The 27,540-nt window shown below is 37.2% G+C and overlaps 1 protein-coding gene and 1 long non-coding RNA gene across 3 annotated transcripts in view; one reads left to right on the plus strand and one right to left on the minus strand.

Moving 5' to 3' along the window:
- LOC120523375 overlaps positions 1-11,821 on the minus strand; it is a 47,448-nt gene extending 35,627 nt beyond the window's left edge. The window contains exon 1 of the long non-coding RNA XR_005632603.1: positions 11,696-11,821. This is a non-coding gene — a long non-coding RNA (uncharacterized LOC120523375). The remainder of the gene's footprint in view (positions 1-11,695) is intronic.
- Positions 7,668-27,540, plus strand: part of prozb (protein Z, vitamin K-dependent plasma glycoprotein b) — a 28,327-nt gene continuing 8,454 nt past the window's right edge. The window contains exons 1-8 of one of the 2 annotated variants that reach the window (XM_039744640.1): positions 7,668-7,685; positions 9,377-9,502; positions 16,451-16,614; positions 20,243-20,267; positions 20,899-21,012; positions 25,684-25,815; positions 25,897-25,988; positions 27,217-27,334. In XM_039744640.1, coding sequence (XP_039600574.1) covers positions 9,430-9,502; positions 16,451-16,614; positions 20,243-20,267; positions 20,899-21,012; positions 25,684-25,815; positions 25,897-25,988; positions 27,217-27,334 — 718 coding nt within the window. In that variant the 5' untranslated portion in view covers positions 7,668-7,685; positions 9,377-9,429. Of the gene's footprint in view, positions 7,686-9,284; positions 9,503-16,450; positions 16,615-20,242; positions 20,268-20,898; positions 21,013-25,683; positions 25,816-25,896; positions 25,989-27,216; positions 27,335-27,540 lie in introns of those variants that run through there. The other variant, XM_039744639.1, reaches the window with a different exon arrangement.

Consider the following 27,540-nt stretch of genomic DNA (forward strand, 5'->3'; position numbering starts at 1 on the left):
GTTAGTTCACATGATTACGTGGGAGGCGTGATGATGTCACATGAAATTCCGCCCCCCACGGCTTTCGAGCTCAACTCCATTACAGTAAATGGAGAAAAATACCTTCTAGTTTTGACCATTACGCGTAGAATTTCGTCAGAGAGTGAGTGAGTGAGTCAATGAGTCAGTCAGTCAGTGAGGGCTTTGCCTTTTATTAGTATAGATATATATAAATACTGTATATACATGCACTAATATGAAAGCTTGCATATAGTGTTCCCGTAATTAAGCCTTGAATGCTTAGAGAAACTCGTCTAATTTTTTCAGGCAGAAGACCCAGCACCTGTGTTCCTAAAACAAAATCTAGCTGCTTATTAGCTCACCTCCTTCAAAGAACACAACGTACTTGATTAACAAAAATTTAAAACAAAGTAATTAAAAGGGCAGTCAGGCCGCTCTTATGCTAAAATCAATTGTGACCATTCTTAATTAACTCCTTCATGGTATAAGACTAACTGTAACCCTTACTATTTTAATGTGCACCAGGATATAATGCTTATTTTCATACAGTATATGCTCATGATTCTCTTTGAATATGTGCAAATCATCTACTTTAAGAATATACTTTTCTTTACTGACGGATTTATACCCTCATAACCAGAAGAGGTGGGGCTTCTTAGAGTGCAGCAAGTGGGGACTAGCTGCCCTTGCTGGGTGTGTTGTTGGCACTGAAGGGGAGAAAAGAGGCAATACTGTTAGCAACAGCAACCTCTCTCAAGCTTAACATAATCTTAGCAACCTAACAGTAGTGTCTGCAAAATCTAAATGGCTTTACTGTAAATCAAAATATTAAGATAAATAATAATTTCAATATGTTAGAAATATAAAAAATATTCCAGAGAATCGTGAACCACCCAGAATCTCCTCCACTCAACTGGTGCCTCCTTTCACATAATACTTGCAGTATATAAGGCTAAGCAAGCAGAGAGGCAGACTTTATGACACACTATATACAGTATTGTACTTCACAATATTAATAAGACAAATACCAGTCATATTTCTTCACCCCGTTGCTCATAGAAAAATTATGTCATCACACAATTATATAGAAAAATGTCAAAATAATAACAAAATATAAATAAAAATATGATAAAGTATCTATCTATCGTATCTACAGTATATTTAATTTTCTATTGTTACTTTGAAATGATTTTTGCCAATTATTATGGGTTGTTTAATACCTGAATAATTCATTTTTAGCATTTATTTCATATCCAAGTCTTTCTGAGAAAATTACTTATTTTTATTGTTATGCTGCAACATTGTTCTGTTTTTCTTGTGATCTCACCATATTTTGGCAACGGCATGGATGGTTGCCAAGGTGATGGGTCCCAGAATTCTCTGGGGTTGCCCTATATGTGACTTCATCGACATGATAATTTGACACATCTTTTGCATTGTACTCCAGATTGGATAAACCTTGGTGAAAAACTCATGATTGTTCTTTAGTGCATTTCTACTCTAAAACATATTTTTCTGAACTCTCTGCTATGATTCTTGTTTCACTCTTATTCTGAAAAAAGGTCAATTTGATTTCTGGCTTTCAATTTTTAAAGATGTTTCTGGTTCACAGTGTTCTCCTTGTCCTTTACAAAAAAAAATCCCTAGTATTATGGCATTTGCATGTAAAGCATTATTTTTTAAGTTTTTTAAATGTTTGATCCTGACAGGTAACGGCTATTTACATCTTTACATATTTTTTAGACTATTTTTGTGCTCTTTTGTAGATTTTAGGGTTTGCTTTGATCTCTTTCATGTTGTTTTTTTTCTTCTTGGTTGTCAATCTTTCATTGTTCATGAAGGTTGTCATTTAGGAATGTTACAGTGGCCATTCTTGTCATCATAACAGTTGGTGTGAAATATGGTAAGATTGTTGGCTCATTTTTCGAACTTTTGAAAAACCCAGTCTAGCTCTTTTCTCTTTTATTATTATTTTGAAAATTCATGGTTTTACATGTTATAAAATTGGCACTGTTACAGCCTGTTGTTTAAGACCCTGTTTTAGTCCCTTTCATTCCTTCACTGGGGTGTTGCTGGTTGTATTTAGTAGCTAGTTATGGGTGAACAGGTGCTCACATTTGTAACAGAGCTACATTTTTTATCTGTGTGTTGATTTTTGCTTTCCTTTAATATACGGTTAAAAGAACAGAATGTGAAACAGTAAAGAAAAGGGCAGTCCACTTAAAAAAAATGTCTCTAAGAGGCCTCTGTAGCTATATTTACAGAAAAAAAAAAAACAGTAAGAACAGCAAGTATGCATAATGGAGGTTTTTTGAAATGAACAAAGAAAGATTAACAGAGCTGAAAACTTGAAAATCAAAGCCAACAAGGAAAAATTACATTTTATCTGACCTTTCCTATGGAGGATTGATTTCATTTGAAGACAAAACGAGGATCAATTCGAAGTATATATACCCCAGTGTAGGAACAAGCCAGTGAGCTATAACATGTATGGTCTTTGGGATCCATATTTGAGTTAATCTCAAGATTTTATAAAAGATTTTAAATACCTGTTGGTACTGAGACTGAAAAATAAAGGTGGTGGGACAGGGTGTTACTTCTTGATTAGCTCTTGTTAATATTCATATGTTTTATTTTGTTGTTGCTATTATTCATATATAATCATCTAATATGTGTCTCAACCTCAGATTGATAACTGTTTAATATTGTAGCGTGTTTTGTGAGGGAAGCAAACCAAAAGGGAATCTAATAAAGTAGAGCAGGTTATCTTAAAGTTGGTTGAGAAGGGTTAAACCCCATAAGTAGCAGTGGTAGAGATATTAGATTTATAGTGTCGTGCTGAAGCACATTGACTCATGTGGTTGAAGTCCTTACACGTTCATTGCACAGCCACCATTTTTTTGGTCTCATTTTTTATCAGATGGTCTCTGGTACATTTAAGGTGGATAAATTACATTTTTGACAGCAGAAACATCTTGCTGAAAATCTTTCCAGGAATGCCATTTCAATTCAGAATTCTCCTTATTCTTGAAGCATGCACACTTTAACAAATGGGCTTGGTGGACTGAATGGCCTGTTTTCATTTGTCAAATTTCTTATGCTGTTATGTTACCTGAGATAAAGCAAGGGAGGTCTGCAATTCCGCAGACCTTATGTTTGGATTGACGACAAAATACCCAGGTAGCAGCATTTATTGTGGAGAAAACCAAGAGAACTAGATGACATGTTCAACAATATTTCAAAGCAACATCTTATTATTAGGGCGGCATGGTGGTGCAGTGGTAGTGCTGCTGCCTCGCAGTAAGGAGACCCCGGTTCGCTTCCCGGGTCCTCCCTGCGTGGAGTTTGCATGTTCTCGCCGTGTCTGCGTGGGTTTCCTCCCACAGTCCAAAGACATGCAGGTTAGGTGCATTGGCAATTCTAAATTGTCCCTAATGTGTGCTTGGGGTGTGTGTGTGTGCCTGGGGTTTATTCCTGCCTTGCGCCCTGCTGAGATTGGCTACAGCAAACCCCCGTGACCCTGTGTTAGGATATAGCGGGTTGGAAAATAGATGGATATTATTATTATTTTTGTGAATCTTGATGATTATTTTTAGTGTAAGCTGCTCTTATGTTAAATGTTCCCTGTTTGTAAATGATTTGTCTCACTGTGAAATGATGGAGTCTTTTTGAGATGATTTTATAGCCTTCCTCTGAATGATGTGCTCTCATACCCACTCCCTGATGTCCTGTTTTGTCTCTTTTCCTCTTGGCATGGTGTGTTTGCATTCATCTGTGTGGGTGACACCAAACTGACCAGGTTCCTTATCTCTATTTATCAGAGTTCCGCTGAAACCCATTCCATTAAGGTATCTCCTTTGATTGGTTAAATTGGTTTCCAATGATTTCCTCACCTTATTCTACTTATCCAATGGGTTAAACCAATGCAATTTGAGCTTAATTTATTTTGCATCTGTAATAACTGCCTTTTTTGTACTACACACAAGATTGGTAATTACATGTTTATTTGTATACACAAAATTATTATTTCCGATAAGAAAGACTGGCTCTGATTAAATAAGAATTTTGTGGTCAAACTAATGGAATCTATAATTGAGCGAGGGGTTTAAAGCAGCACTGTATAATACTAAATGACAAGAAAGGCTGATAAATTTATTTTTCTAACCACCTTTACCTTGCAGAAGTGGGTGACTAGTTTTATGTTTTTAATCAAATGTTTACCAGTTTGGTTTTACTCCTCTTGCAAACACTCACTCTTGCAAATACGGGAAAGCAAACAGTACAAAAGTGCACCTTGGTACAGTCATAGTTAAGCTGTGTGTTTATAATTTACTGAAGTAAATATTCAGTTTTGCACTCTGTACCCAATTCTAAGTATTGCCAAAAAGGCTGAGTTTTATAGCCCTTTATACCCAGTAGAACTACTTGGAATAGTTCTTCCCATTTATTTTAGAAACGCAGACTTTTAACAGTAAAGAGATGCTATGTTTAGAAGTTTTAATAATTTGACTCTGAATATATCTTATGTGATTTTTTCAAAGAGTGACAGTAACAACCCACTTACACAGTCTCTCAAGTGCATTTCATTCTCTTGATTGTTCTCTGAGTGCATCAGTTACCACCGACAGTCTAAAGATCTAATGTGTTAGGTTGGCCAGGTGTACTCGATTATGTCCTGTAATAGATGGGTCCTCTTGGTGCTGCCATGGTAGCCAGCAGCACTCTGTGACTTCATAATGCAAAAAGACAAGTTTGGAAGATCAATAGACCATATTCCTCAGAAAATTGTTGAACATGTTATTTAGTTCTCCTGCAGTTTCCTCCACAAGACATGCTACCTGCTGAATAGAGATAGATAGATAGATAGATAGATAGATAGATAGATAGATAGATAGATAGATAGATAGATAGATAGATAGATAGATAGATAGATAGATACTGAAGTCTGTTGTCAACTAATTAATTAATCCAAGGCACTCAATTGCACATTGTTCCCCTCCTTCCCAGTCTTAGGACTTACTTTTACCACGACTCAGCAGGATGTACTATATAGCATATTTCATTAATTATTTTACACCTTATATTCATTTTGAATCCCACACCCCTCAACTAGGTAAAGCGTATTTAGACATGAAAGGAAGATTGGCGGCTTTAAACTAGTATCTGTGTGCCTCACTTTGGAATGGCATCCATAACTAGAAAATGATTCTGATGATAGCAGAATGGATCCTGTTAGCCTGCCGGCTTGTGTGAGGGTGATCAGCGTTATATTAAAAATCATTTTTAAGGTGCTCATACGTAAACTATTTTGAAGCTCAGAGGTACATAATATTTACGTAAGACTTGTAAGTTGTTATCCAAGTAAATAAATATTGCAGCTGTGCTGTAATCTGATTTCTGTCACCATATTTTAAGAGGACTAATAAGAGGACTGCCAAACTGAAATCTGTGCTTTCGTTTTAAGACTTAGAGATAGCTATTCATGTATTGATTTTTCTCGTCTTGACTATTGTAATTCTCTTGGTTTGGTTAGTCAATCTTCCCTATCCCATCTGCATCGGGTCTAAAATGCAGTAGCTCGGCTTCTGACTGGTACAAACAAGGCAGAACAAATTTCTCCAGTGGTGGCCTCTCTTCATTGGCTGCCAGTAAAATACAGAATACAGGTTAAAGTTTTACTTTCAGTGGTTTGGCACCATGTTATATCTCAGATCTCCTTCGCACTGACTCCACCACCAGACCTTTGAGATCATCTGATTAAAAACTTCTGTCCTTCCTGCAGTCTTGACTGACGCTTAAGAGAGATTGTGCTTTTATTGTGACAGCCCCTTTTCTATGGAAACACTTTTTTCTATGGTTTAAACACTATTGATATAAGTTGAAAATATTTATTGATTTTATTCTTAAGTTGTTATTATTCTGTGTTTATGTACAGCACTTTGGTCAACATTTGTTGTGTTTAAATGTACTTTATAAATAAAATATTATAAATTATTCTAAATATAGATAGATAGATAGATAGACATGAAAGGTAGTATATAAAACTGATAGATAGATAGATAGATAGATAGATAGATAGATAGATAGATAGATAGATAGATAGATAGATAGATAGATAGATAGATAGATAGATCCTCAAGTGTGTTTTCAACTAATTCATTAATTCAAGGCACTCAGTTGCACTTTGCTCCCCTCCTTCCTAGTCGTTTGACTTACTTGTATCCTGACTCAGAAGGATGTACTACATATTTTCATTAATTATTTTACACCTTATATTTATTTTGAACCCTACACCCCTCAACTAGGTAAAGCGTATTTAGAGATGAAAGGATGGATTTATTATTGTAGAAGTACAATATATTATCAGAGCTTCATTTGTCCAGGAGCTGGCTAGAGCTCAGTTCCGGTATCTCTGATATTTTAGCCATTTGTACTCCAGGACCTCCAAATACACCCTAGGACCTCAACATCTACCTAAAATATTTGTGCTAAATTTTGTAATGTAACATTTAAATAAATAAAATTTATTACACTGATTTGTCATTATAAAAGTGGCTTAGTGAACATTACATGTTTTTGTATGACTGATGTGAAAAAGTAAAGAGTACACCAAAAACACTGGAACCTGCACAAATCAAAATAAATTGTAAGGTCAATGAAGTTAAAACAAAAAAATAAAGCTGGTTCTGATTCAGTGAGTGTGAATGCTGAAGTGAATGTAGAATCAGATGAGGTTGAGAAGAGCAAAGAGTCCAATCTTAATGAAGTGAGGACAGCAGAACAATTTAAGATTGGAAGATATCCAAGTGAAATACCAATTTATGCATGTGAATACAGTATATGTGTAAAAAGCACTGATTTAATTTACAAGTGGATACCCTAAACCCCAGAATTAGCACAGGAGTAGGATGTAGTTATTGGCTATGCTTGTAGGAATTGTATGCCTATAGTCTTTTTAATCAGTCTACCAAGTGGAATTGTGCCGAGCTTATCAAGTGACTATTTCTGATATTTATCCTACAGTCATGCTTGTAACTTTGGCGATTTTTTTCTTCATGCTAAAGAAAAACATGTCAGATTATATTGAACATCGAGACAATGATGATCACATTTTGTGACATTAACCGACCTGTTAATAAAGAATTTCCCTATGAACAGACTGGTCTTTTATTAAGCAACATTACACTGAACTGCTGAAGAGTTTGCCAGAAAGCATCTGGAAAAAAACAAATTTGTATTTTGAACAGCGACAACACCTGGCAGCTCACCTACACACACTATGTTGTCAGTCAAAGGTTGTTTTTATTCACAGATGTTGCTCCTTGTGCCTTCGTCTTTGTCCTGAAATTAAAAATGAGACTGAAGGGAAGACCATTTGCTACTGTGTTAGAAATCTGGGAAAAAAACAATCGCAGGAGACTCTTGACAAAAGATGTAACAAAAGATGAGTACGAGTAATGCTTCCAGCAATGGAAAGAGCGCTGGGACAAGTGTATTGCATCTCAAGGGGAGTATTTTGACAGCGACTAAAGGTTGATGTAATTGGTATGATCAATTCTTTTCTTTTAACAATTTCAGGCGTTTTTGGGACCACCCTCATATTTATTATGTTGGTGACATAATTCAACATTAACAGCAATGTTCTCCAGTGACCAAATAAATTATCGTCACCTGCTTATTTAGATGTAAGTATTTAGGCATTTAAAGTAATAAATAAAAAATGTACCATACGGCACTATAACAACCATGTTTTGGATCTAAACACTAAGTGTAAAAAGGAAGGCTTTATATAGGAAAGAGGTCACTTAACTCCACAGCAGACACTGTTCAATACCAAGAATACAGTCTGACATCGCTAAGATTTATATGAATTTTTTTTTACTACTTTAGACTGATAAAATCTGAGTCGTTCCTTGTTATGTAAATGAAGTCTATTACAATATTAAGGAATGCAAAATATCCCTTTCCAATGTAATATACTCGTATTGTAGTTCTACTGGTGCTGTGCAGTGCTGACCCAATGGATTATTGCTCTTTTTACTGCTCTTTTAGGTAGCTTGCTATCCTTTGAGGAATGGCTTGCTTAGCCACACTATAATGGTCATCATGTGACTTTGGCAGATTTGCCCATTTGTTAGGCTCCCCTGCAGCTGGAACTGAAGTTGCTGACCTGAATGATGGAATGGCAGCTCATACTACTGCCCCAGGGCCATCTTAACAGCATCATAGGCCCCAGGGCAAAGTAGTGTGCTGGGGCCCATGTTTCGATAGCAAAACAGAAACTTACACAGACATCAGAAACATCGTAGGCCCCTCTGCTCCTGGGGTCCCCGGCTAGTGCTCATTGTTCCCATATGTTAAGACAGCCCTGGGCCTAAGCCTTGACTATGATTACTCCAAATGAGCAAAATAAGTTGAGAAGCTAGTAATGTAGTGCTGTGATGATAATCATTTCAAAGTGTGCATTACGGTGTATTGTACTCTCCATTATTATGCTCATGAAGGGCTATTAGGCCAAGGTTACTTTTATTGTCATCAGCAACATCTACATAGTGAGATGAGACAGTGAATCTCTATGAGCCATGGTACAACATATAGCAACAAACAACAAAGTGCAAGTTGTGACAGAAACAATACAATAAATAGACAGTGCAACAATGAATTAGACTGTATTAGATAACATTAATTTGTGATATCCATAATGGTGCTTTATATATTGTGAGACATTCCCGGACACCACCAGTCAGAAACCACATCTTTTTCAAAGCACACGTTTATTAAGCATTAATACACGGTCCTGTAGACAGCACACAGTGCTCCCAGCACCAATCACTCCTGTTTCTGGCTTCTTTCAATGTCCTTGGCCGCCTTTCCTCACTTTATGGGAGCTTAGTCCTGCTCCCACTCCTGGCTCCAGCTCCCTGATTGTAGGGATGCAGCCCCTTTTATTTCATTATTAGGCAGTAAACTCTTAACCATACAGCGAAATGTGACATACTTTAAATAAACATTCCAAGATTACCCAAAAGAGTGACCATATTTCGACCTGATAATAATTTACCTATTGTATTATTTACAACTGTAATCTTCAAAACTAGAAATGACAGTATCCCTGACAACTTCATATTACAAAAATATATTAAAGAAAGAGTATTTTTCTTTGTTATCTTCACCCAATTAGAAGATACATATAAGTCTAATGTTTCAAAAGTCTCGCAAGTGAAATGCTAGGAAATGCCAGGCCCACCTGCTAGTATAAAAAGCTCTTGACATGGAGGGCTGTATAGTGCTGAGGGAGTTAAATAGTGGAATATTTCTCTCTCTAGTGGCAAGACAATGTCCTAGCATATATTCATTTTAAACTTTGAACCCACAGGGAGTTCTGTTTTGTTTCCAGCTGCACCATTCACTCCATAGAAAGACATCACCATGATCTCCTTGATTTGGATTTTAAGCATATTTTCTCTGGCCCTGCTTGCCTTTATTGAAGCAAATGAAAACGGTAAGAGTATGGTTTTGTTTATTCAGTTTTGCTTTATGACATAGGAAGAAATTTTTTTGTATAAAGAATTTAAAATGGAAAAAAACATTGGCAAATAACAGTTGTGTTTTCCTCATAAAGATACTGAGAATTCAAATACTAATGTGTTTTGAATATAATCATAAACATGTTTAAAGTTTAGTTTTGCTGGACTATTTCATCATTCCAAGAACTTTCTGTTTCAATGAATAATAATAAATATAATATATATATATATATATAATATATAAATATAATATTTTATAGCACTTTTCCTGTGCTCAAAGCATTTCAGAAATATTCCAAAAAGTCACAACAAGAGACCTCAGTAAATAACAGTGGATAGAATCCAGTATTAATGTATTGAAATACCAAATAAAAGATAATTACATGAACCAGAAAGTACTGAGTTAGAACAAGAAATAATAAACTGCAACATAAAAAAAACACCTCAATGAGAATAAGCATAAATTCTGATAACAAATATTGTCATATTTGGTTATGGGGTATTTAACAAGATAAACTGCAGATATTTCTTAACTCTAAAACAGTCATACATGTAGGTGCATGTAACAATACATTTTGGTCAATACTTAATAAATAACCAAAGTGTGTTTCATTTACCCATTTGGGTCATCCTATCATTTTTGATCTGTGCAGTTTATTAGCCATAGTTATCTTCTCTGCAAAGACAGCTAATAATATGGTTGGGACATCTTGTACTGGATACAGCACTTCAACAAATTATAAAAAAACAACACTTTCCAAATGTCAGAACTGTAATATATTCCTACCTGCATGTTTTGTAACATATAACATATATGAATATAAACAATCTGTAGTAAACACAAATCTGAAGCTGTGCTAGTGCCCTTGCCAGATTTGACTTCCATTTCGTGTAACAAGACTATTATGTGCTCCTTAATTGGTACATCGCCTCTATTTAAACTGCTACTCTTCACCGGACTTTCTGGGATTCTCCCTCTCTGCTGCCCTCTCCCTGAGATCTGCTGGCTCATTTAATTATCCCTCAATTAGGGCGTTTACTGGTGCTTCAATAACCCGATTATTCACAGTAACCTTATTTACAAAATGCAAAGCAAACCCTTACTACGATTAGAGAAATTGGGTTATTAGCCTCTGAGGAACCTGAATAATGGGGGTAGATTTCTCCACAAATAATCCTATTATGTGGCCATGTAAACCCTTAACCAGGTTATTTTTGTTAAGAATTTTGTGGTCTGCACATGTCTGTTGCACTCTGTCACACTGAAAATGCATTTGCTTGGCATACACTTTACGTGACTGTTCAGGCGATCGCATTGTTCCTTTTGCTCTTTGAAATAATCTGTCTCAATATTTCAGAAATCGCTAAATTTGTGTTGATGAACTGAACCGAATACACTTTGTTAAACTGAGCAACACAATGTTGAGAGGAGTAAGGTAACACATTAGAAATAACATGCATTATGTAATACGATTCCTTCTTAAAGTAACAAGTAACCTAACTCAATACTTATTGAAATAAAAATATCTGCATTATTAATATTCCAGCAGCACTATGTGTAAGGCAAGAAGCAGACGTACTGAGATCTTTGCAGGCCTCAATCAGAGAAAAGAGTGCTCATTATGTGCCATCCGGTAACAGAAACATAAAAATAAAGCATCAATGTGACTAAACATATTTGTAAAACACTAAAAAATGATCACAGGCGCCATGATGATGAAGTTTAACTCTTTTTTGCGCAGTTTAATGATGTCAGAGTGTTTTGACAAATGAGAACTCTATAAAATGACTTGAGCATGTAAATGCGAATTATTAAAGATGAAGGTTTCTGCCTTAACTTGATTATATGTGTGTGAATAAACACACTGAAGGTTTAGGTGCGTGACAAATGTGGAATGCATTTTGTGCATGTGACAATACTAATACTACTTTAGAATATTAATGTCACATGTATGTCAATATACCATATCTCTTCAAAACAACAGTTCTGTAATGTGTTCTACTTTATACACAAAGGAACAAAAAATAGTGATAAACACAGCACAACCATGTGACTGTAACACCAAGTTTATTGTGAATAATTCATTCTATGACATGGAATCTTTACTTCTAATGGTTCATACTGTTCAAATGTTTCTGGCATATTGTTAGAGCTGAATGGTACTTACCAGCGCTGACCCAATGGAGTTTTGCTCATTTCATTGCTCTTTTAGGCGGCTCACTATCCTTAGAAGGTCTGCTCGCTTAGCCACACTCATATTGTGGTTGTGTGTCTGTTGCAGGCCTTTCCTTTGTTATTGGCTCCCCTGTGGCTGGCGCTGAAGCTATCAATTTGAATAACAGAATAAAAGTTCAAGCTGCTTTTGCTGACTCAATACCTGTCTGAGGCAAGAGGCATTTGCGTTACAATGTATTTAAATGAACAGTTTCTTCTTTATTAATTTCATCGCCATTATTAGATTAGTAACATGAAATTCGGAAAATATGCTTTTAAATGTATACACTAAAAATGTAAAATTTTTAAATAACCAATGCAACCTATTTAGTAACTACAGACTACGCTAGATAAATGTAGCTTTTAAATATCACCCATATCTAATTTCAAGCCTAACAAACTGTAAATAAATATTAGTAAACATGCCAATGTCTTCCATCAAGTGATTCACTCCGGCTACCCACGATCCTAATAAATTAATAAGGTTTATTAAATCAATAGTTTATGCTAACAACAAAAAAGCAGATGTCCAGCGACAAGCCTAAAAATTAAATCAGCAATTTATTTTGATGATTTAATATCTTCCCATTTTGTACACAACACCTGACACCAGTTTATGACACGTTTTACTTGGAGTGAAAAGTCTTAAAATCTCAAGTAAATTTGCTGATGACAATATTAAAGTTTATAGTTAGAAATTTTCACTGATAGAAAAATGCAGACAGTTTCCTATGAACACTGCATGCAGAATATAGATTGATTTCCACTATTATATTAAATTACAGTAGTACTGTATTATACTACTTGTAATTTATAAATAAAAAATAAAATCTTAAGGTGCATTGTTCATTTATGTTTAATTAGCTCAAATTCACAACTGTTTATCAATGTTTTCCACCCCAAAAAGAAAAGAGTTCATTGGTCACCAGTATGGCGGCTCAGTGGTAGCGCTGAAGCCTCACAGTAAGGAGAGCAGGGTTCAAGTCCCAGGTCCTCCCCATGGGTTTCCTCTGGGAGCTCCAGTTTCCTTCCAAAGACCTGCAGGTTAGGTGAACTAACAATCCTAAACTGAACCAAGTGTGTGGCTGGGGTGTGCGTTTGTCCTGCGATGGATGGACTGGTGCCCTTTCCAGGGTTCGTTCCTGCCCTGTGCTAGCTGGGATTAGCTCTACCAGGTCCCGTGACCCTGTTCAGAATTAAGCAGGTTAGAAGATAACTGACTGTCTCTGGTATGTCCAAGAGTGGTGTTTGGGGGTGGCAAGTGGGGTGACCGCCCCAGGCCCTGTGCCTAAAGGGGCCCCGCTTTTGAGGTCCACGTGTCTCGTTTGAGTCAAGTTATATTCTCCAGTTATATCTTGATCAAGTCTGCATGTTATCTTGCAGAAATTTAGCTAAATATTTAAATGAGAAAATCCTGTATATGTTAACATTATTTTTATTAAATTCATGCACAAGTTTATACAGTCCACACATACTGGTAACAGTGTTTGACGTAACTGGCCCCACGTGGGGTTGGTCAGCCCTAGGCCCTGCACACCCCTAAGGCTGCCTCCGGGTATGACATATACAGTATCACTGAAAGGTTGACCATTGAATATATCAAACTGGAGTCACGTCACACATGCTACTGTGCCTTTAGCCATATCTGTAGCCACCCGTTCCGCTACTCTCAATTGTGCCTTTGTTCTGCTAAGATGGGACCACCTCCTAAATTAGATCACCTGGGTATTGCAAGTGCTAAGGTTTCATTGATAACATCTTTACGCTTAAGTTTATGTTAATTATTTTGTTCCCAGTATTTCCCTTAATTTTTACTTAATCTGCACTTTGCATTTCCTTTACATTATAAAACTGATTGTTTGGTGATTTTGTTTGAACTCATTCTTAAATAATTTTTTTTCTGTTAATTAAATTCTCTTATGATAACAAGAAAAAATGTTAAAAAATAATAATATTAAAGTTATGCTACATTGTCCTTAATGACTGAGAGATATGGCTTTTCCTTTTTGTGATGGATGCATAAAAGATGTAGCGCAAAACGCAGCAGAGATCTTACTTTTAAAAATCTTCAACATGTCCATTTTACTCATGACAATAAATGGTTTCCAGTAAGCCCTAAGATTTTTTTTCATCCTTGCTCTCCATCGGTATCTTTTCTGAAGTTGGCTGAACACTTTTTATCAGTGATGAAGTTTCTTTCTTTCTTTCTTTCTTTCTCATTTTTATTTTGCATTATTGTGGTCTTTCTTGAGAACTATTTTTGTGTCTGAATTTGATTTCTGTCTTGCACCTGGTGATGTCGAATTCGGGCTCTGGTGGATAAGACAGGTTCAGTCACAAATGAATGCATGGAAGGAAGCATTGTTTATTAAAAAAAAGTGGATGGTGGTCATTTTTACTATTGTAAAACATTAAGAGAGAAGACGCTCTTCATTTAGGCTCTCGTTCCAATATAGGGATGGGCTTCGTTCATCCATTATCCAACCCACTATATCCTTACAACAGGGACATGGGGGTCTGCTGGAGCCAATCCCAGTGCGCAAGGCAGGAAACAAACCCTGGGCAGGGCGCCAGCCCACTGCAGGGCTCACACACACCCAATTCATGTCTTTGGACTGGGGGAGGAAACCCATGAAGACACAGGAGAACATGCAAACTTCATGCAGGGAGGACCCGAGAAGTGAACCCCGGTCTCCTAAATGCAAGGCAGCAGCATTACCCACTGCGCCACCGTGCCGCCCCGATGGGCTTTGTTGCAACTCTAAATCACCTTGGAATGATTTTTAATAATCTAGTTGCATGCAATACCTTGTCGAAAGTTGCCCGTGCAATTTTTTAAACTTGAGTAACATACATCACATTTGTTCACCTTTATGAATGAATGAATGAACTGTATGTGCTTTAATAGTTATAATAAACATCATACTCAATAAATTCATCCATAAATATGATATACAAGTCTTTAGTTATACTAAATAACATTATGTAGTACTCACAAGTAATGTCAAAGAAAATATATAATTGTTTATTTCCCGTTATGTTTTTTTTTGAGGTGTTGAGTTTGTAATTTTACATTTTCATAATAGAAATTGTTTTCAGTTACCTCTTATATATATTTCTCTTATGGTTCGTCCTGCTTCCACTTCAAAACCGTTCCCGCCCACACGCAGCCGACACAACATTTCTTGATTCTTATTCGTCCTCTTCCAAACCCTTGCCCACGCTGCCTGCGGCCTCACATACACCTTGCTATTTTTGTTATACTGTGACGGTTGTTTCCTAAGCCTTTGTTTTAAAATGAACAACAGTATCTTCTCTGTTTAATGGTTTTTGTACAACGTCATCTCTATTCCAGGATCCAGCAACTGCCTGTTCCTATCAGTGGGTTATTTCCTGACACAAACGGTTCATGAAGGCAATGCACCGTTTTCCATTCCTATTCTTACACCGGTGTATGCTACGGCGGGTGTCGACTATCTAATTACAAAATTTTGGCATCATTTTCCTCCACATTTTGTTTTTTCTGTGGTGTCACCATGTAATGTTGTCATGATGTGACAATGGTTACTTTGGAATGTGGTCCTGGAAGTTCTGTCATCAGTGTGCCAGTATGTAATCTGCTGCATCAAATTCCTCTCTATCAGAGTTTGCAGGTATTAAAAAATAAATAAATTGTGAGTTTATTAGTATTGCTCTTTTGAGTTCTTGCTTCTTGACTACTGTTTTCAAATTCATTACTATGAGAGTCTTGAGTGTTTGGGCTTGCAAGTACCCTGTATAAAATGTAAGATCCAGGCCTTTAATGACCTCTTGGGCACAGCCATCAGCAGTGTGTCTGTTTGCAGAGAGAGTGTCAACTTTGTTGAGACGTTTACTTACCTTGGCAGTGACATTCATGTCTCTGGTGACTCTTCCTGTGCAGTCAGTAGATAGTTTGGGAGAGCAGTGGGGGTCATGAGGTCCCTGGAAAGGGGTGTGTGGCACTCCCGATATGTATGCAAAAGGATGAAGGTCCAAGTCTTAAGAGTCCAGGTGGTTCCTGTTTTGCTATATGGTTGTGAAACATGGACGCTATTCAGTGACCTGAGATGAAGACTGGACTCCTTTGGTACTGTGTCTCCTTGGAGAATCCTTGGGTACCACTGGTTTGACTTTGTGTTGAATGAGCGGTTGCTCACGGAGTTCCGAATAAGGCACATTACCTGCATTGTGAGGGAGCGTCAGTTACGGCACTACGGCCATGTGCCATGATTCCCTGAGGGTTATCTGGCTCACAGGATCCTCATTGCTGAGGACCTGAGCAGTGGGACTAGGCCAAGAGGATGCCCAAGTAACACCTGGCTGCGACAGACAGATGATTATTTCTGGAGGGTCGGACTGGAGGGTTGCCAAGAGGTATCCTGAGCTGTTTGTTGTGTGGTGGGTGCAGTAACACGCTGTACCAGTGTATGCTCCTCAACCTGACTTGACCTGACCTGGGGTCCCCCAAAACAGAACATGGGAACCACCTTCCTAGTGGATTGAATATTCTAAACGCAGTCTTTTCAGGAAAGAAAGAAACTGTTACATCCCTGTGATTTCATTACATTTGCCCACATACTAATTTACAAAAGAGCAGGATGGACAGTTTTTCAAAGTTGACTCAGTTTTAGGAAACTGAAACTGTATCCGTCAGTTCTAAGAATGACACTCTACCTCTCTGTTTCAGTTTTTCTACCAAGGGAAAGTGCAAGCAAAATTCTTCACAGGCACAGGCGGGCCAACAGATATTTACTAGAAGAAATTTTACAAGGTAACATCGAAAGGGAGTGCTTCGAGGAGGTGTGCTCTTATGAGGAGGCTCGAGAATACTTTGAAGATGACACGAAGACGGTGAGCATTCTTTTAAATCTATACTAATAAAAGGCAAAGCCCTCACTCACTCACTCACTCACTGACTCATCACTAATTCTCCAACTTCCCGTGTGGGTGGAAGGCTGAAATTTGGCAGGTTCATTTCTTTACAGCTTCCTTACAAAAGTTGGGCAGGTTTCACTTCAAAATTCTACGCGTAATGGTCATAACTGGAAGCTGTTTTTCTCTATTTACTGTAATGGAGATGAGCTTGAACGCCGTGGGGGCGGAGTTTCGTGTGACATCATCACGCCTCCCACGTAATCACGCAGTACATAGAAAACCAGGAAGACCTCCAAAAAGCGCTGAAGAAAACATGCATTATATAATTGAGAAGGCAGCGAAACAATAAGAAGCGAGCAAGTGACATATACAACCATATTCATGAGTTCTGCTACTTCGGAAACAAAGCACGATGTAAACCTACACTTTAAATTAAGTTCATAGACAGGCTGCCGCTGGCGTTTGTAATTTAGTGCCTGCCCATATAAGGCCGTCCGTCAGCGGCAATCCAATAGCAAACTCCCACTAAATATTCACGGGTGAAGGACTGTGCTTATGCAGAGGAAGATGAGATGGTCAGGGTGGTGTTTGGCACAAACTCAGCAAAACTGCGAGATAAAGTTTTAAGTTCCAGGACTAAGGTAACATTAAATACAGCCATGGACATAGCACGAGATGGCACCAGCACAGCTGGGAACCTTCGATGCATGTACACCGAGCAGCTCACGTGAACTGACGCAGTGCACAGCCAAAAAGCAACAGTTCCAAAGAGCGCTGAACAAAAACTGAATTACACAATTGAAAAGGCAGCAAAAAATATGAAGCGTCTGATACATACAAGCATATTCATAAATTCAACTACTGCGGAAACAAAGCACACGGTGGAAAAAGTCAATGTCCCGCTAAAGGAAGACAGTGTAAAAAAGTGACAAACACGGAATGTAACTTGAACACAACACATCCTACAAATACGAACCTGATTGAAAGAAATAATGATAATCAAATCCTTGCTGACAGCAACACTCAGTAACACTCACAAAACAAATACTGTATATTGACAGTCATGTTACGTTATTTTTAAAATGTTCCCTTTTCTTTTTCATAGCTTCTTTAACACACTACGTCTCCGCTGCGATACGCGGGTATATATATATGTATATATATATTCTGATCTACATACTCGAATAATGGATACTTTATTCGCCAATCAATGATTGTTTTGGTAAAGCCATACTCAGTGTATTCATTAGATGAACGGTAAAAAAGTAAGAGCGAGGGCAGGATGACTTATTGAGGCATGCAGGCTGTAGTGCGCGTCAACTCTATCTGAATTGCGCGATCACATTTGAAACAATATATCTTTTCAAGTTCTATTTAGTCCATATGTGTCAAACTCAAGGCCCGCAGGCCACATCCGGCCCGGTGTGTAATTATATCCGCCCCGAGATCATTTTATATACTGTATTATTGTTATTAATTGCCCGGGTATATGAAGCGCTGGTAACACAATAAACTACAGATCCCATAATGCAGCGCTTCAGCTGCCTTGCTGAACACTTACCGCGTTAATCAAGTCTAGCTTATGATGCTGCAAGTTATTGCGAAGCTAGCTCACACGATGCTGAAGAGAAAAGTTGATTCTGAAAATAGAGCCTTTAAAAACCGATGGGAGGCTGAGTATATGTTTACTGAACCCGTGTGTCTCATTTGTGGAGCTAATGTGGCTGTAATTACAGAATTTAATCTAAGACGGCACTATGAGACAAAACATCAGGGTAACCTGAAAGACCTGAATGCAATGCAGAAGATACAGAAAGCAGAAGAATTAAATAAGAATCTGACACTTCAGCGGACGTTTTTACCCGTGCACAATCACAAAGTGATTTCAAGTGAAGCTGCTTTTATGGGAGACAAATGCACCAGTGCGACTTGCCCCACTTTCCCTGTTGCCAAGTAATGTTAAACCAAGTCGTCACTACGGTGTTCCCAAAATACGCACTTTGCTGATAAACTGAGCGCACTGAGTTTGCACGGCGCTTTGGTGACTTTGAAGAACAAAAAAAGTCCGTCTACATGCGGCTCGAACCTTGTGCATGTTTGGTAGCACATATCTGTGTGAGAAGCTCTTCTCAGTGATAAAGACTAACAAAACAGCACACAGGAGTCGCCTCACTGATGAGCACCTGCAATCCATCCTGAGAATCTCCACAACACAGAACCTCACACCAAACAGAAACGAACCTGTGGCCAAAAAAAGATGCCAGGCGTCCAGCTCTGATAAAATGACATATGAGCAAAGACAACTGAATGATTTGATTTGTTATTGCTGAAAGGAACACATTTTATTTATATTTCCAGGTTTTGTTATGCAGCATGTTCATATTTGAATTTGTATAATTTTGACAGGATATATTTTTATGGAGAGCAAAATCTTTTGGGATATTTAAAATCTAAGTTTATTTTTATATAAAATTACATAAGAGTAAAGAAATTTGAATGTTTGTTCTTTTAACGTTTACTTTATTTCTAACTTGTATAATTTAGACAGGATATATTTTTATGGAGAGCAAAATATTATAAGTTGTTTAAGGTTTGAGTTGATTTATTCAGGAATAATATTCCTGTCTGTTTTTACCATTCCTACCAAAGATATTTCTGTCGACTAAATAAAAATTCCTTCTATTTAAAATTTAAATAGAACTTGAACAAATACGATAGTTCATATTATCCACGAAGACTTGCACGTAAGAGCGGGAGTTATCCATTTTAACAAGCAGCGTATTGCACTGATACAAAATAGCTGTGTGTGTATATATGTAGATATGTATGTATATGTATATATATGTTTATATATGTGTGTGTGTATGTATATATATATGTATTTGTGTGTATATATGTGTGTGTATGTATGTATGTGTGTATGTATATGTATGTGTATATATGTAGATACAGTATATATATATATGTTTATGTGTGTGTGTGTAAATATATATATATACATATATGACAGCAACACTCATCACTCACAACAGTGACAAAACAATTACATTGACAATCATGTTACGTTATTTTCAAAATGTTTCCTTTTCTTTTTCATTGCTTCTTTAACACACTACTTCTCCGCTGCGAAGCGCGGATATTTTGCTAGTTTCAATTAAGATGTAAAAAACATTTTTGCTTATTACTTTGGTAACTGTTATAACAATTGCAAATATTATGGTCAAGCATGTTTTTTCCAATAGATTTTTGATTTTAATGGCAGAGATTATTTTAAGAAGTATAGTCATCTTACAATGATGATGATACATCTCTATACATATAAAATCTACCATCTATCTGCTTTTCACGAGAGAAATACTTAACAGATTTAGATTGTTTTTTTCTTTAATTTGCTTGAACATTCTGGTTGATTTCGTGAATTCTCTCCTTATGCTAAGTATCATAGTTCACTTACAGGAGCGATATATTCGTGTGAATCTGAGAGATAAGCAATGGACTGACAGTACTTGTATGCTCATTTCTAATTTCTATTTTCAATGTCTTAAAATGCACTTTACTTACTATGTGGCAGCTTACCTTTCTGTTTTACTATTTTGTCTTTTAGAAAAAATTTTGGTTAGCATATAAAGGTAAGCATTTATGATTATTTCTCTAGCACTAATGGAAACAGAACTGTTAAAACTTTATATAAGTAAGTAAAGTAAACAACTGCTAAAATTTACAACAGTATCCCAGTTTGAAAATGAATCTGGTCACGTTCCTTCTGATTCCTAAAGTCAACTTTCATATTTTTTTATGGTGCAGAAAGTGTTAGTTTATAAAGACTGAGATGTCTTTTAAGAAATTAAAATGTTTTCCTGTTAGTTCTCAATTCCCTAATAAAAAATCCTATGTTTTATATAAACACTTAGGTCCAATGTTCTAATCTTCTGCTTTCTACAAATGAAATGAAAACATTAGTAACTAACACATATTGCCACACACAGTCCACTTACTAGTTAGTGATGGCTTGAATGTAAAATGAGTGCTTAAATATTTTGTCCAATGGAAGGGATACTCCAGAAAAGCCATTAGAATTCCATTCACTAAGCCACCCAAGCACTGTTTATAAAACTACTGTCATGAAAGTGATGAAGAGGCTGGCCATGTAAATTCATTTACAGAGGTCATACATTGTTTAAAGTTTGAATAAGTGCAGGTGATCATTTCTTTTGAACTATCATTACATGTTGGTACCCTGTTAATGTTTTATTTCCCCAGATATTGACCAGTGCAAATCTAATCCTTGTCAGAATGGAGGCACATGTATTGACAAAACTGGGGAATTTGTGTGTAAATGCAAAGAAGGCTTTCAGGGACGAGTCTGCGAAGTTGGTAAGGATATATTCTTCCCCCCTCTATGGGCATAATGTGTTCCTGTAAAATGCCTCGTACAATGAATTCTTGCAATTCAAAAACATTATCACCAAGCATTTTAATAAGAATGGAATGAATGGATTACTAAATAAATGGTCACCTGTGTTTTCCTAAAAAACACCAAATTCCATTAAAATGAAAATAGTCACTTCAGTTAATAGCAGTTATCAAAACCGACACTGCATATTTCCCTCCGTTATACCAACACTAAGCTCATTCAGAGCTACCATGTAAACACAAAATGTGGTGAAGCACAAAACCATGATAGGGTGACCAGATTGGACATTAGCTCCTCTCCTGTGGATTTTTACTCACTATCCCATAAAGGCCCACTGGCTCAATCACCACTGGTGATTAACCATAGCTGTGGAGTGTGAGTATAGTCTATGCAGACACTTTGGTGGTAGGCACTAGGGGCAGACGGCTAATTTACAGAATGGTCTGCCCATTTCAAACCAGTATGCCCACCTGATATCTGCGCTGTGTTAAAGCTACTGTCACTGCTATTATTACTGACAACACCATTACAATATGATGCTCATCTATTATGTTCATAGTATTTGTCCTTTAAATAAAAAAAATCAGCAGAACCTAGGCACGTAAAGACAGTATAGATAACAGAAAAATGACATCAATATCACACTTATCAAAATACTAGGGTGTTGTACCGTGTTAGCCATTATGAATGTAGTGAGAAGTCAAGTAAAATGACACCTTTTATTGGTTAACTAGAAAGATTAACTCTTGTCTGCAGAAGGGGCCTGAGCAGCCTCGAAAGCTTGCATATTGTAATCTTTCTAGTTAGCCAATAAAAGGTGTCATTTTGCTTGATTTCGAGCTACACTTATCAAACAAATTGTGTATGAAGAGACAGAGTGGTGGTGCCGGTGGCATCATTGCTTTGGGGTGGTTAGTAATAGCAGTGGTGAGTGACAGGGCGACAAAAAAAACAAAAGATGAAGAAAATGAAGAATTGCAGATGCTTTGAAGGTCATCTCTGGGTTATCTGTGTCTTCTGCATCTGTCGCAATGGGGGGGATGACAGAGGTCATGTGTAGTTTCCAAATAAGAATAACGTTGTGCTGTATCAGTGTCCAAATGAGAGTTGTATTCTGTACTGCACATATAAGTTCAGACAAGAATGATGCCATGTTGCATCCAATACACAAAATTTGCCAGATCAGATCTTGTAATTGTGAGGAATACACCTGGAATTTGAGGCTGCAAAAAACCCCTCATAAATATGAAACCTTGCAACTTGAATGTGCCGTGATGATTTACAGGAATGTCTCAACCTGTTCACCATCATATTCAACATGCAAAAACCAACGAGCAACAGTACCATTTTAAGCCCGGACACACATTTCGTGGGGAATTGATGATAGCACAGTCCGTATTCTGTCCTTTAGGTCATTGATAACACAAACTTTCCTGATATACATGTGCTCCTTCACCATACCCCACAACTAGAAATCACAGGGTGTCAAATCAGGGGAGTGTGGAGGCCATGGCAATGGTCCACCACAACCTATCCATCGACCTGGAAAGGTGTGGTTGAGATAAAAATAATTCATTAGTGTTTACATAATTTTGACTCACCTTGTATTCCTCCATATTGTGCAACTTCATTTCCAGTTGTTTCTAATAAAATAAAGTCCCTTTTTCCTACTGTTGGCCCCATTGTCTTTTATGCACTTTATACATGGAGAAAAGTTGAAAAATTGATGGGTCCGCTGCCAAGATGACACCTCCACACTCCTTTATTTCATAATTATACCCTAAATATTGGGAGGACGTCCAATTTCCTTTTCCCCTTAGTCCCAGTCTGGTATATCTGTGCTAGGAGATATATTTAATGAGTCGGGGCTGGATATATTCCTTTCTCTTCAATCCAGATATCCCATCTCTTCCACCTCCTATTTTTTCTATTTGCAGCTGAGTTCTGTCATGTGGAGTACCCCTTTCTTCCTCTTTTCCAAGCATCACCTGTACTCATTTGTTTCATCTCTTTCTCATAATTCCAAACCAGTATCTGATTTCTATTCCCTTCTACAAAAACCTTCCCTCAAAACTCTCACAATCATGTCTAATTGGCTAACAGACCTTTCCCCATCCTCGTTGTTCTGGAAAACTATGAAATATTGTTCTAAAAATCCTAATCGCCACCACATGCAATTTAAAATTGTTCACAAACTATACCCTACTCCCCGGAGACACCATTTAATAGTACTAGAATTAGATTCCCTATGTCACTTTTGTCCTCTTAAAAGTCCCTGGCATGTTTATCCACAGTAGAATCCCTCTCAACAATTTTTTCTTTCCCCATTCCTTTGCCCCCTTAAGTTCTTCTCCTCCTAGACCTTTTTTCTCTCCCCTCACCCCATCAGTAGAAACTGATAATGACTGCGACCATTGCAGCTAAATTCCTCTCCTGTCTCTCCTACTATCTGGAAGTCTTTCTTTTACAACATTGCCCTCCTTGAACCTTCTCCATCTTGGAACAACAACTCTTCTGGGTCTACTATCCAAAACTGGCTTCACGCTATTCATTTAGTAAAGAGCTGGTTAGGGGGGGGTTACTCTGTGATCTATAGGGAGGTTCACTCAAAAGACCCCAAATATTTTGTTGTAACTCCCGTTAGGATGAAGCAATCTGAACCAAAAAAAAAAAAGGCTATATACCTTGATGTATGTGTAATCGATTGCATTACATGCGATGCTGGAAGTGGTTTCCGTTTTCTGCCAGTCACATTTCGACACAGCGAATGTATCGGCAAGCATTTCAGGAGGAATTGTAGCAATTTCACATTGGATGTTTTCCTTTAAATCTTCCACAGTGCATGGCTTGTTCCAATAGACGTTTCCTTTGAGCATACCCCAAAGGAAGAAGTCTGGTGGTGTCAGATCCAGCGACCGTGGTGGCCAAAGCCCCTTTGAAATGACCATGTTGCTGAAGAAGGACTCAATTTCTGCCATGTTCCTTACCAATGTGTGACACATTGCTCCATCTTGCTGGAAGTAACCTTCCGTTATCCCACAATCATCCAATTGATTCTGACATTGCTGAAACGAGTTGGTGACCCAATAGATTCACACCATGAAAACACATTGCTCAATACTGTACACCACCATGCTGATGAGAAGTCGAGTGACTGAGTGAAGGGGTACAGGTGATATGCAGCCAGAAATTGGAAAAGGAGGTTAAATGTTGCGACTGCTATCTGTCAACTACCTCATTGCTCCGACGCAGGGGCATCCCAGCATGTTCGAAAATCCATATACTGAGGAGCACATTGCATGTTGTTTCATTCAGATTGCTTCGTCCTAGCGAGAGTTACTACAGAATATTTGGGGTCTCTTTCGAGTGAATCGCCCTGTAGGTTTTACTGTGTACAGCTTTCGTTGTGTTTTTCTTTTTGTTAACATTGTTCTGCATTTCTGCGTGGTATGTATGCTGGTTTACTCGCCGACTCTTTTCATCCTTTTTTGTGTTTTTGTTTAAATAACACTCTCACATGGGGTGGGTTCAGTGTACGCCTGTAGTGGGGGTGTTATGTTGTTTGTTCTTATATGATTTAAAATCAGTTATTTTTGGTAGTTTTGGGTGTATTTCCTTTTCTTGTTGTCAATAAAAATTTGATCACAAAAAAAAGTCATTTTTTGTTGACCACTGACAAAAATCCAAATTAAATCCACTGTAATTCAATGTTGTATAACAATAAAATGTGAAAACCTCCAAAAGGTGTAAATACTTTTTATTGGAACTGTATACTGTACATCCTCTTTTTGCTACAAAGGCTTTGTCCTGATGCTCCAATATTGCCTCACATTTGAAAGCCCTATGAGTAAAGTAAACAATTACGTCTAAACATTTGTGGGACTTGGTCCTGCAGAACCACCCCAGGTCATCTAGGGATTGCACCAGCCCTGCACCGAGTGCTATTAGTATGGTCTTTAACTCCCCATGACTATGTAAAGATAAAAATACATTCATAGAATGGCTGGATGGGCAATAGCTGAATCTTCTTGTACAAAAGTTTTGTCAACCAGCATCCTGTACCATAAACAAGAGTAAGAGTAAACATTGGGCAGGGATCCCTCATGTTTGCCCACAAAACAGAGAGGTTTATGCAAATACATCCCCTGGTGCGTTTAAGTCTGGAGAGAACATCTGCCTTCTTCACGAAAATGCCTCCATTCCCTACTTACACAGTTTCAGGTAAAAGGAGTTGAACTTTATAAAGTAGGGAGGAGGACAGCTGTCCTTCATATCTCCATATCAAACCAAACTGCTGCTGATCATGCATGCAGTACATGCACAACCCACTAGGAGGTAATACTCCCTGAATCATTGATTTGTTTGGATCTAACCTTATCCTCAGATGACAGCAAAAGAACAGAGAATAACAAAAAGTGATGAAAGATATGCCGAAGGACAGGCAAGAATGAAACAGGGAAGTGATTATCATTTCTTCCATGCTTCTGCACTTTATCCATTTCTTTCCCTCCCTTTAATATCTTATCTTGTTATATATTTTTCAGTCCTGTGGTAACTTCATGCTAACATGAATTAGCAATAGCTGCCATGCATACTAACTCATATTTTATTTATATGTGTGTCTTTTTCAGATATAGCGGAATGCCATGCCTCCTACTCAGGCTGTGAGCACTTTTGCAGTCTCAACATGTACAATATTTATGTCTGTTCCTGTGCAAATGGCTATGTATTAAATTCCAATGAAAAGTCCTGTGTTCCACAAGGTAAACCGATTCTGTTAGTATTTTATACTCCATGAAAGAATAGCCACTTACCTAATTTGGTCCTGTGCCCATTAATTGCAGTTGAGTACCCATGTGGAAAACTGAAGTCCCCTGGATATTCGGGCACCAAACCAAAAAGCAAGGAATGTGAGGAAGGTGAATGCCCCTGGCAGGTATGACTTTACTAATTATTTGTCTCTATTGTAATGTATATTGATTAAATGGCCACAATAATTCAAGATGGAATTCACTCACTATTATCAGTGTAATAAAATTATTTGTCTAAGCAATCATTTTATTTAATTTATAATAGAAGTAATTCACGCATTATCCAAATCTATTATTCCATTTGAAAGTTATTGGTTCAGGCAGTAGCTTTAAAAATCAGTCTAAACAATAATTATAATTGATCGACTGATTAATTTAATTCATTCATTAATTTTTCAAACCCAATTTAAAATTGTGAAGCGGCTGGATTGTGTGCAACCATTTTCTTCTAGGAAAAAGGGATGGCAGCTGACACTTAGATATTCTTCCCTACAGTGACAGTGTGATTGGTCTATGGATGCTGGTGGTCACTTCTAGAATTAATCACGAAACAGTAGGTTATTGCAAATGTCACAATCATGCCACATAACTTTATGTTTAGGAAAAGAGTTAACGGGTTTTGCAGGAGATCTTGCAGGCGAAAAATACTCAGTGTTAGCATGGGCCTTGGGATCACAGGGATCATGCATTGCAAGCAACTGAGAAACATTAAGTTTCTACTTGGTCGGACATGCTTCATTCTTTAAAGCACTGCTTTATTTTATGTCTGCAAAATGATTTAATTTCTTTCATTTTACATAAACATAATGTTTATTTTATATGATCCCATTGAAAATAATAATACAGAGAGGAAAGATTGTGATGAGCACTTGTGTAAGTTAAGCACAGCACTGCAGTGCACGCTTGGCTTAAAACATTCCTGCTTTTTCAAAATTTGTTAATGTTAATTTTGAATTTATTATTATTTGATTTGTTTTCAGTTTCTAGATGCAAGAATATCTTCTGCGAAGGAGAATAATTTACATTTATGTATGTGTAACAAGTACATAGCATTAGCCCAATGTGGCATCATAAGAAAAGGCCTGCATTAAGAGTAGTCGACAGAGACTGCGATTTCAGAAGAAGCAGGAGGTGTGAAGGTTTAGCTTGCTGGCATATGCCATAGACAACCATTTAAGTTCACTCTGGGGCATAGCCATGTTAACACACAATACAGCTCAAAACAAATGTGATGAGAGACCTGTACCTAATGCAAGAAAATATATAGGGCAAATAAAGTGAATTATTTGTATGCGTTGCATTATCTGTTGTACAAGTCAGTCACATTTCACCAATGCTTTCTGTCTTTGACAGGCCTTGTTAGTTAATGAAACGAATGAAACCTTCTGTAATGGTGTCATCATCGGACAGTATTATATACTGACTACTGCCAAGTGTGTTCTCATGTATGACACATTTCACATTATTGTTGGTAAGTTTGAAAACTGAACATCTTTATGAAAATACGCAAGGTAATATTTTTTTGTACATTGACCAAAGCAGAATGCACACAAGTTTATATTTTCTTCACATGCTTTTTCATGGTCTGTGACGTTACATTAATCTCTTACTGCAAAAAGAAATAACTGGTGTTTACACAAGTAGTTTAATAATAAAATAAGCTTTTGCTATTAAACA

The sequence above is a fragment of the Polypterus senegalus genome, chromosome 2, assembly GCF_016835505.1.
Source record: "Polypterus senegalus isolate Bchr_013 chromosome 2, ASM1683550v1, whole genome shotgun sequence".
Taxonomy (NCBI): domain Eukaryota; kingdom Metazoa; phylum Chordata; class Cladistia; order Polypteriformes; family Polypteridae; genus Polypterus; species Polypterus senegalus.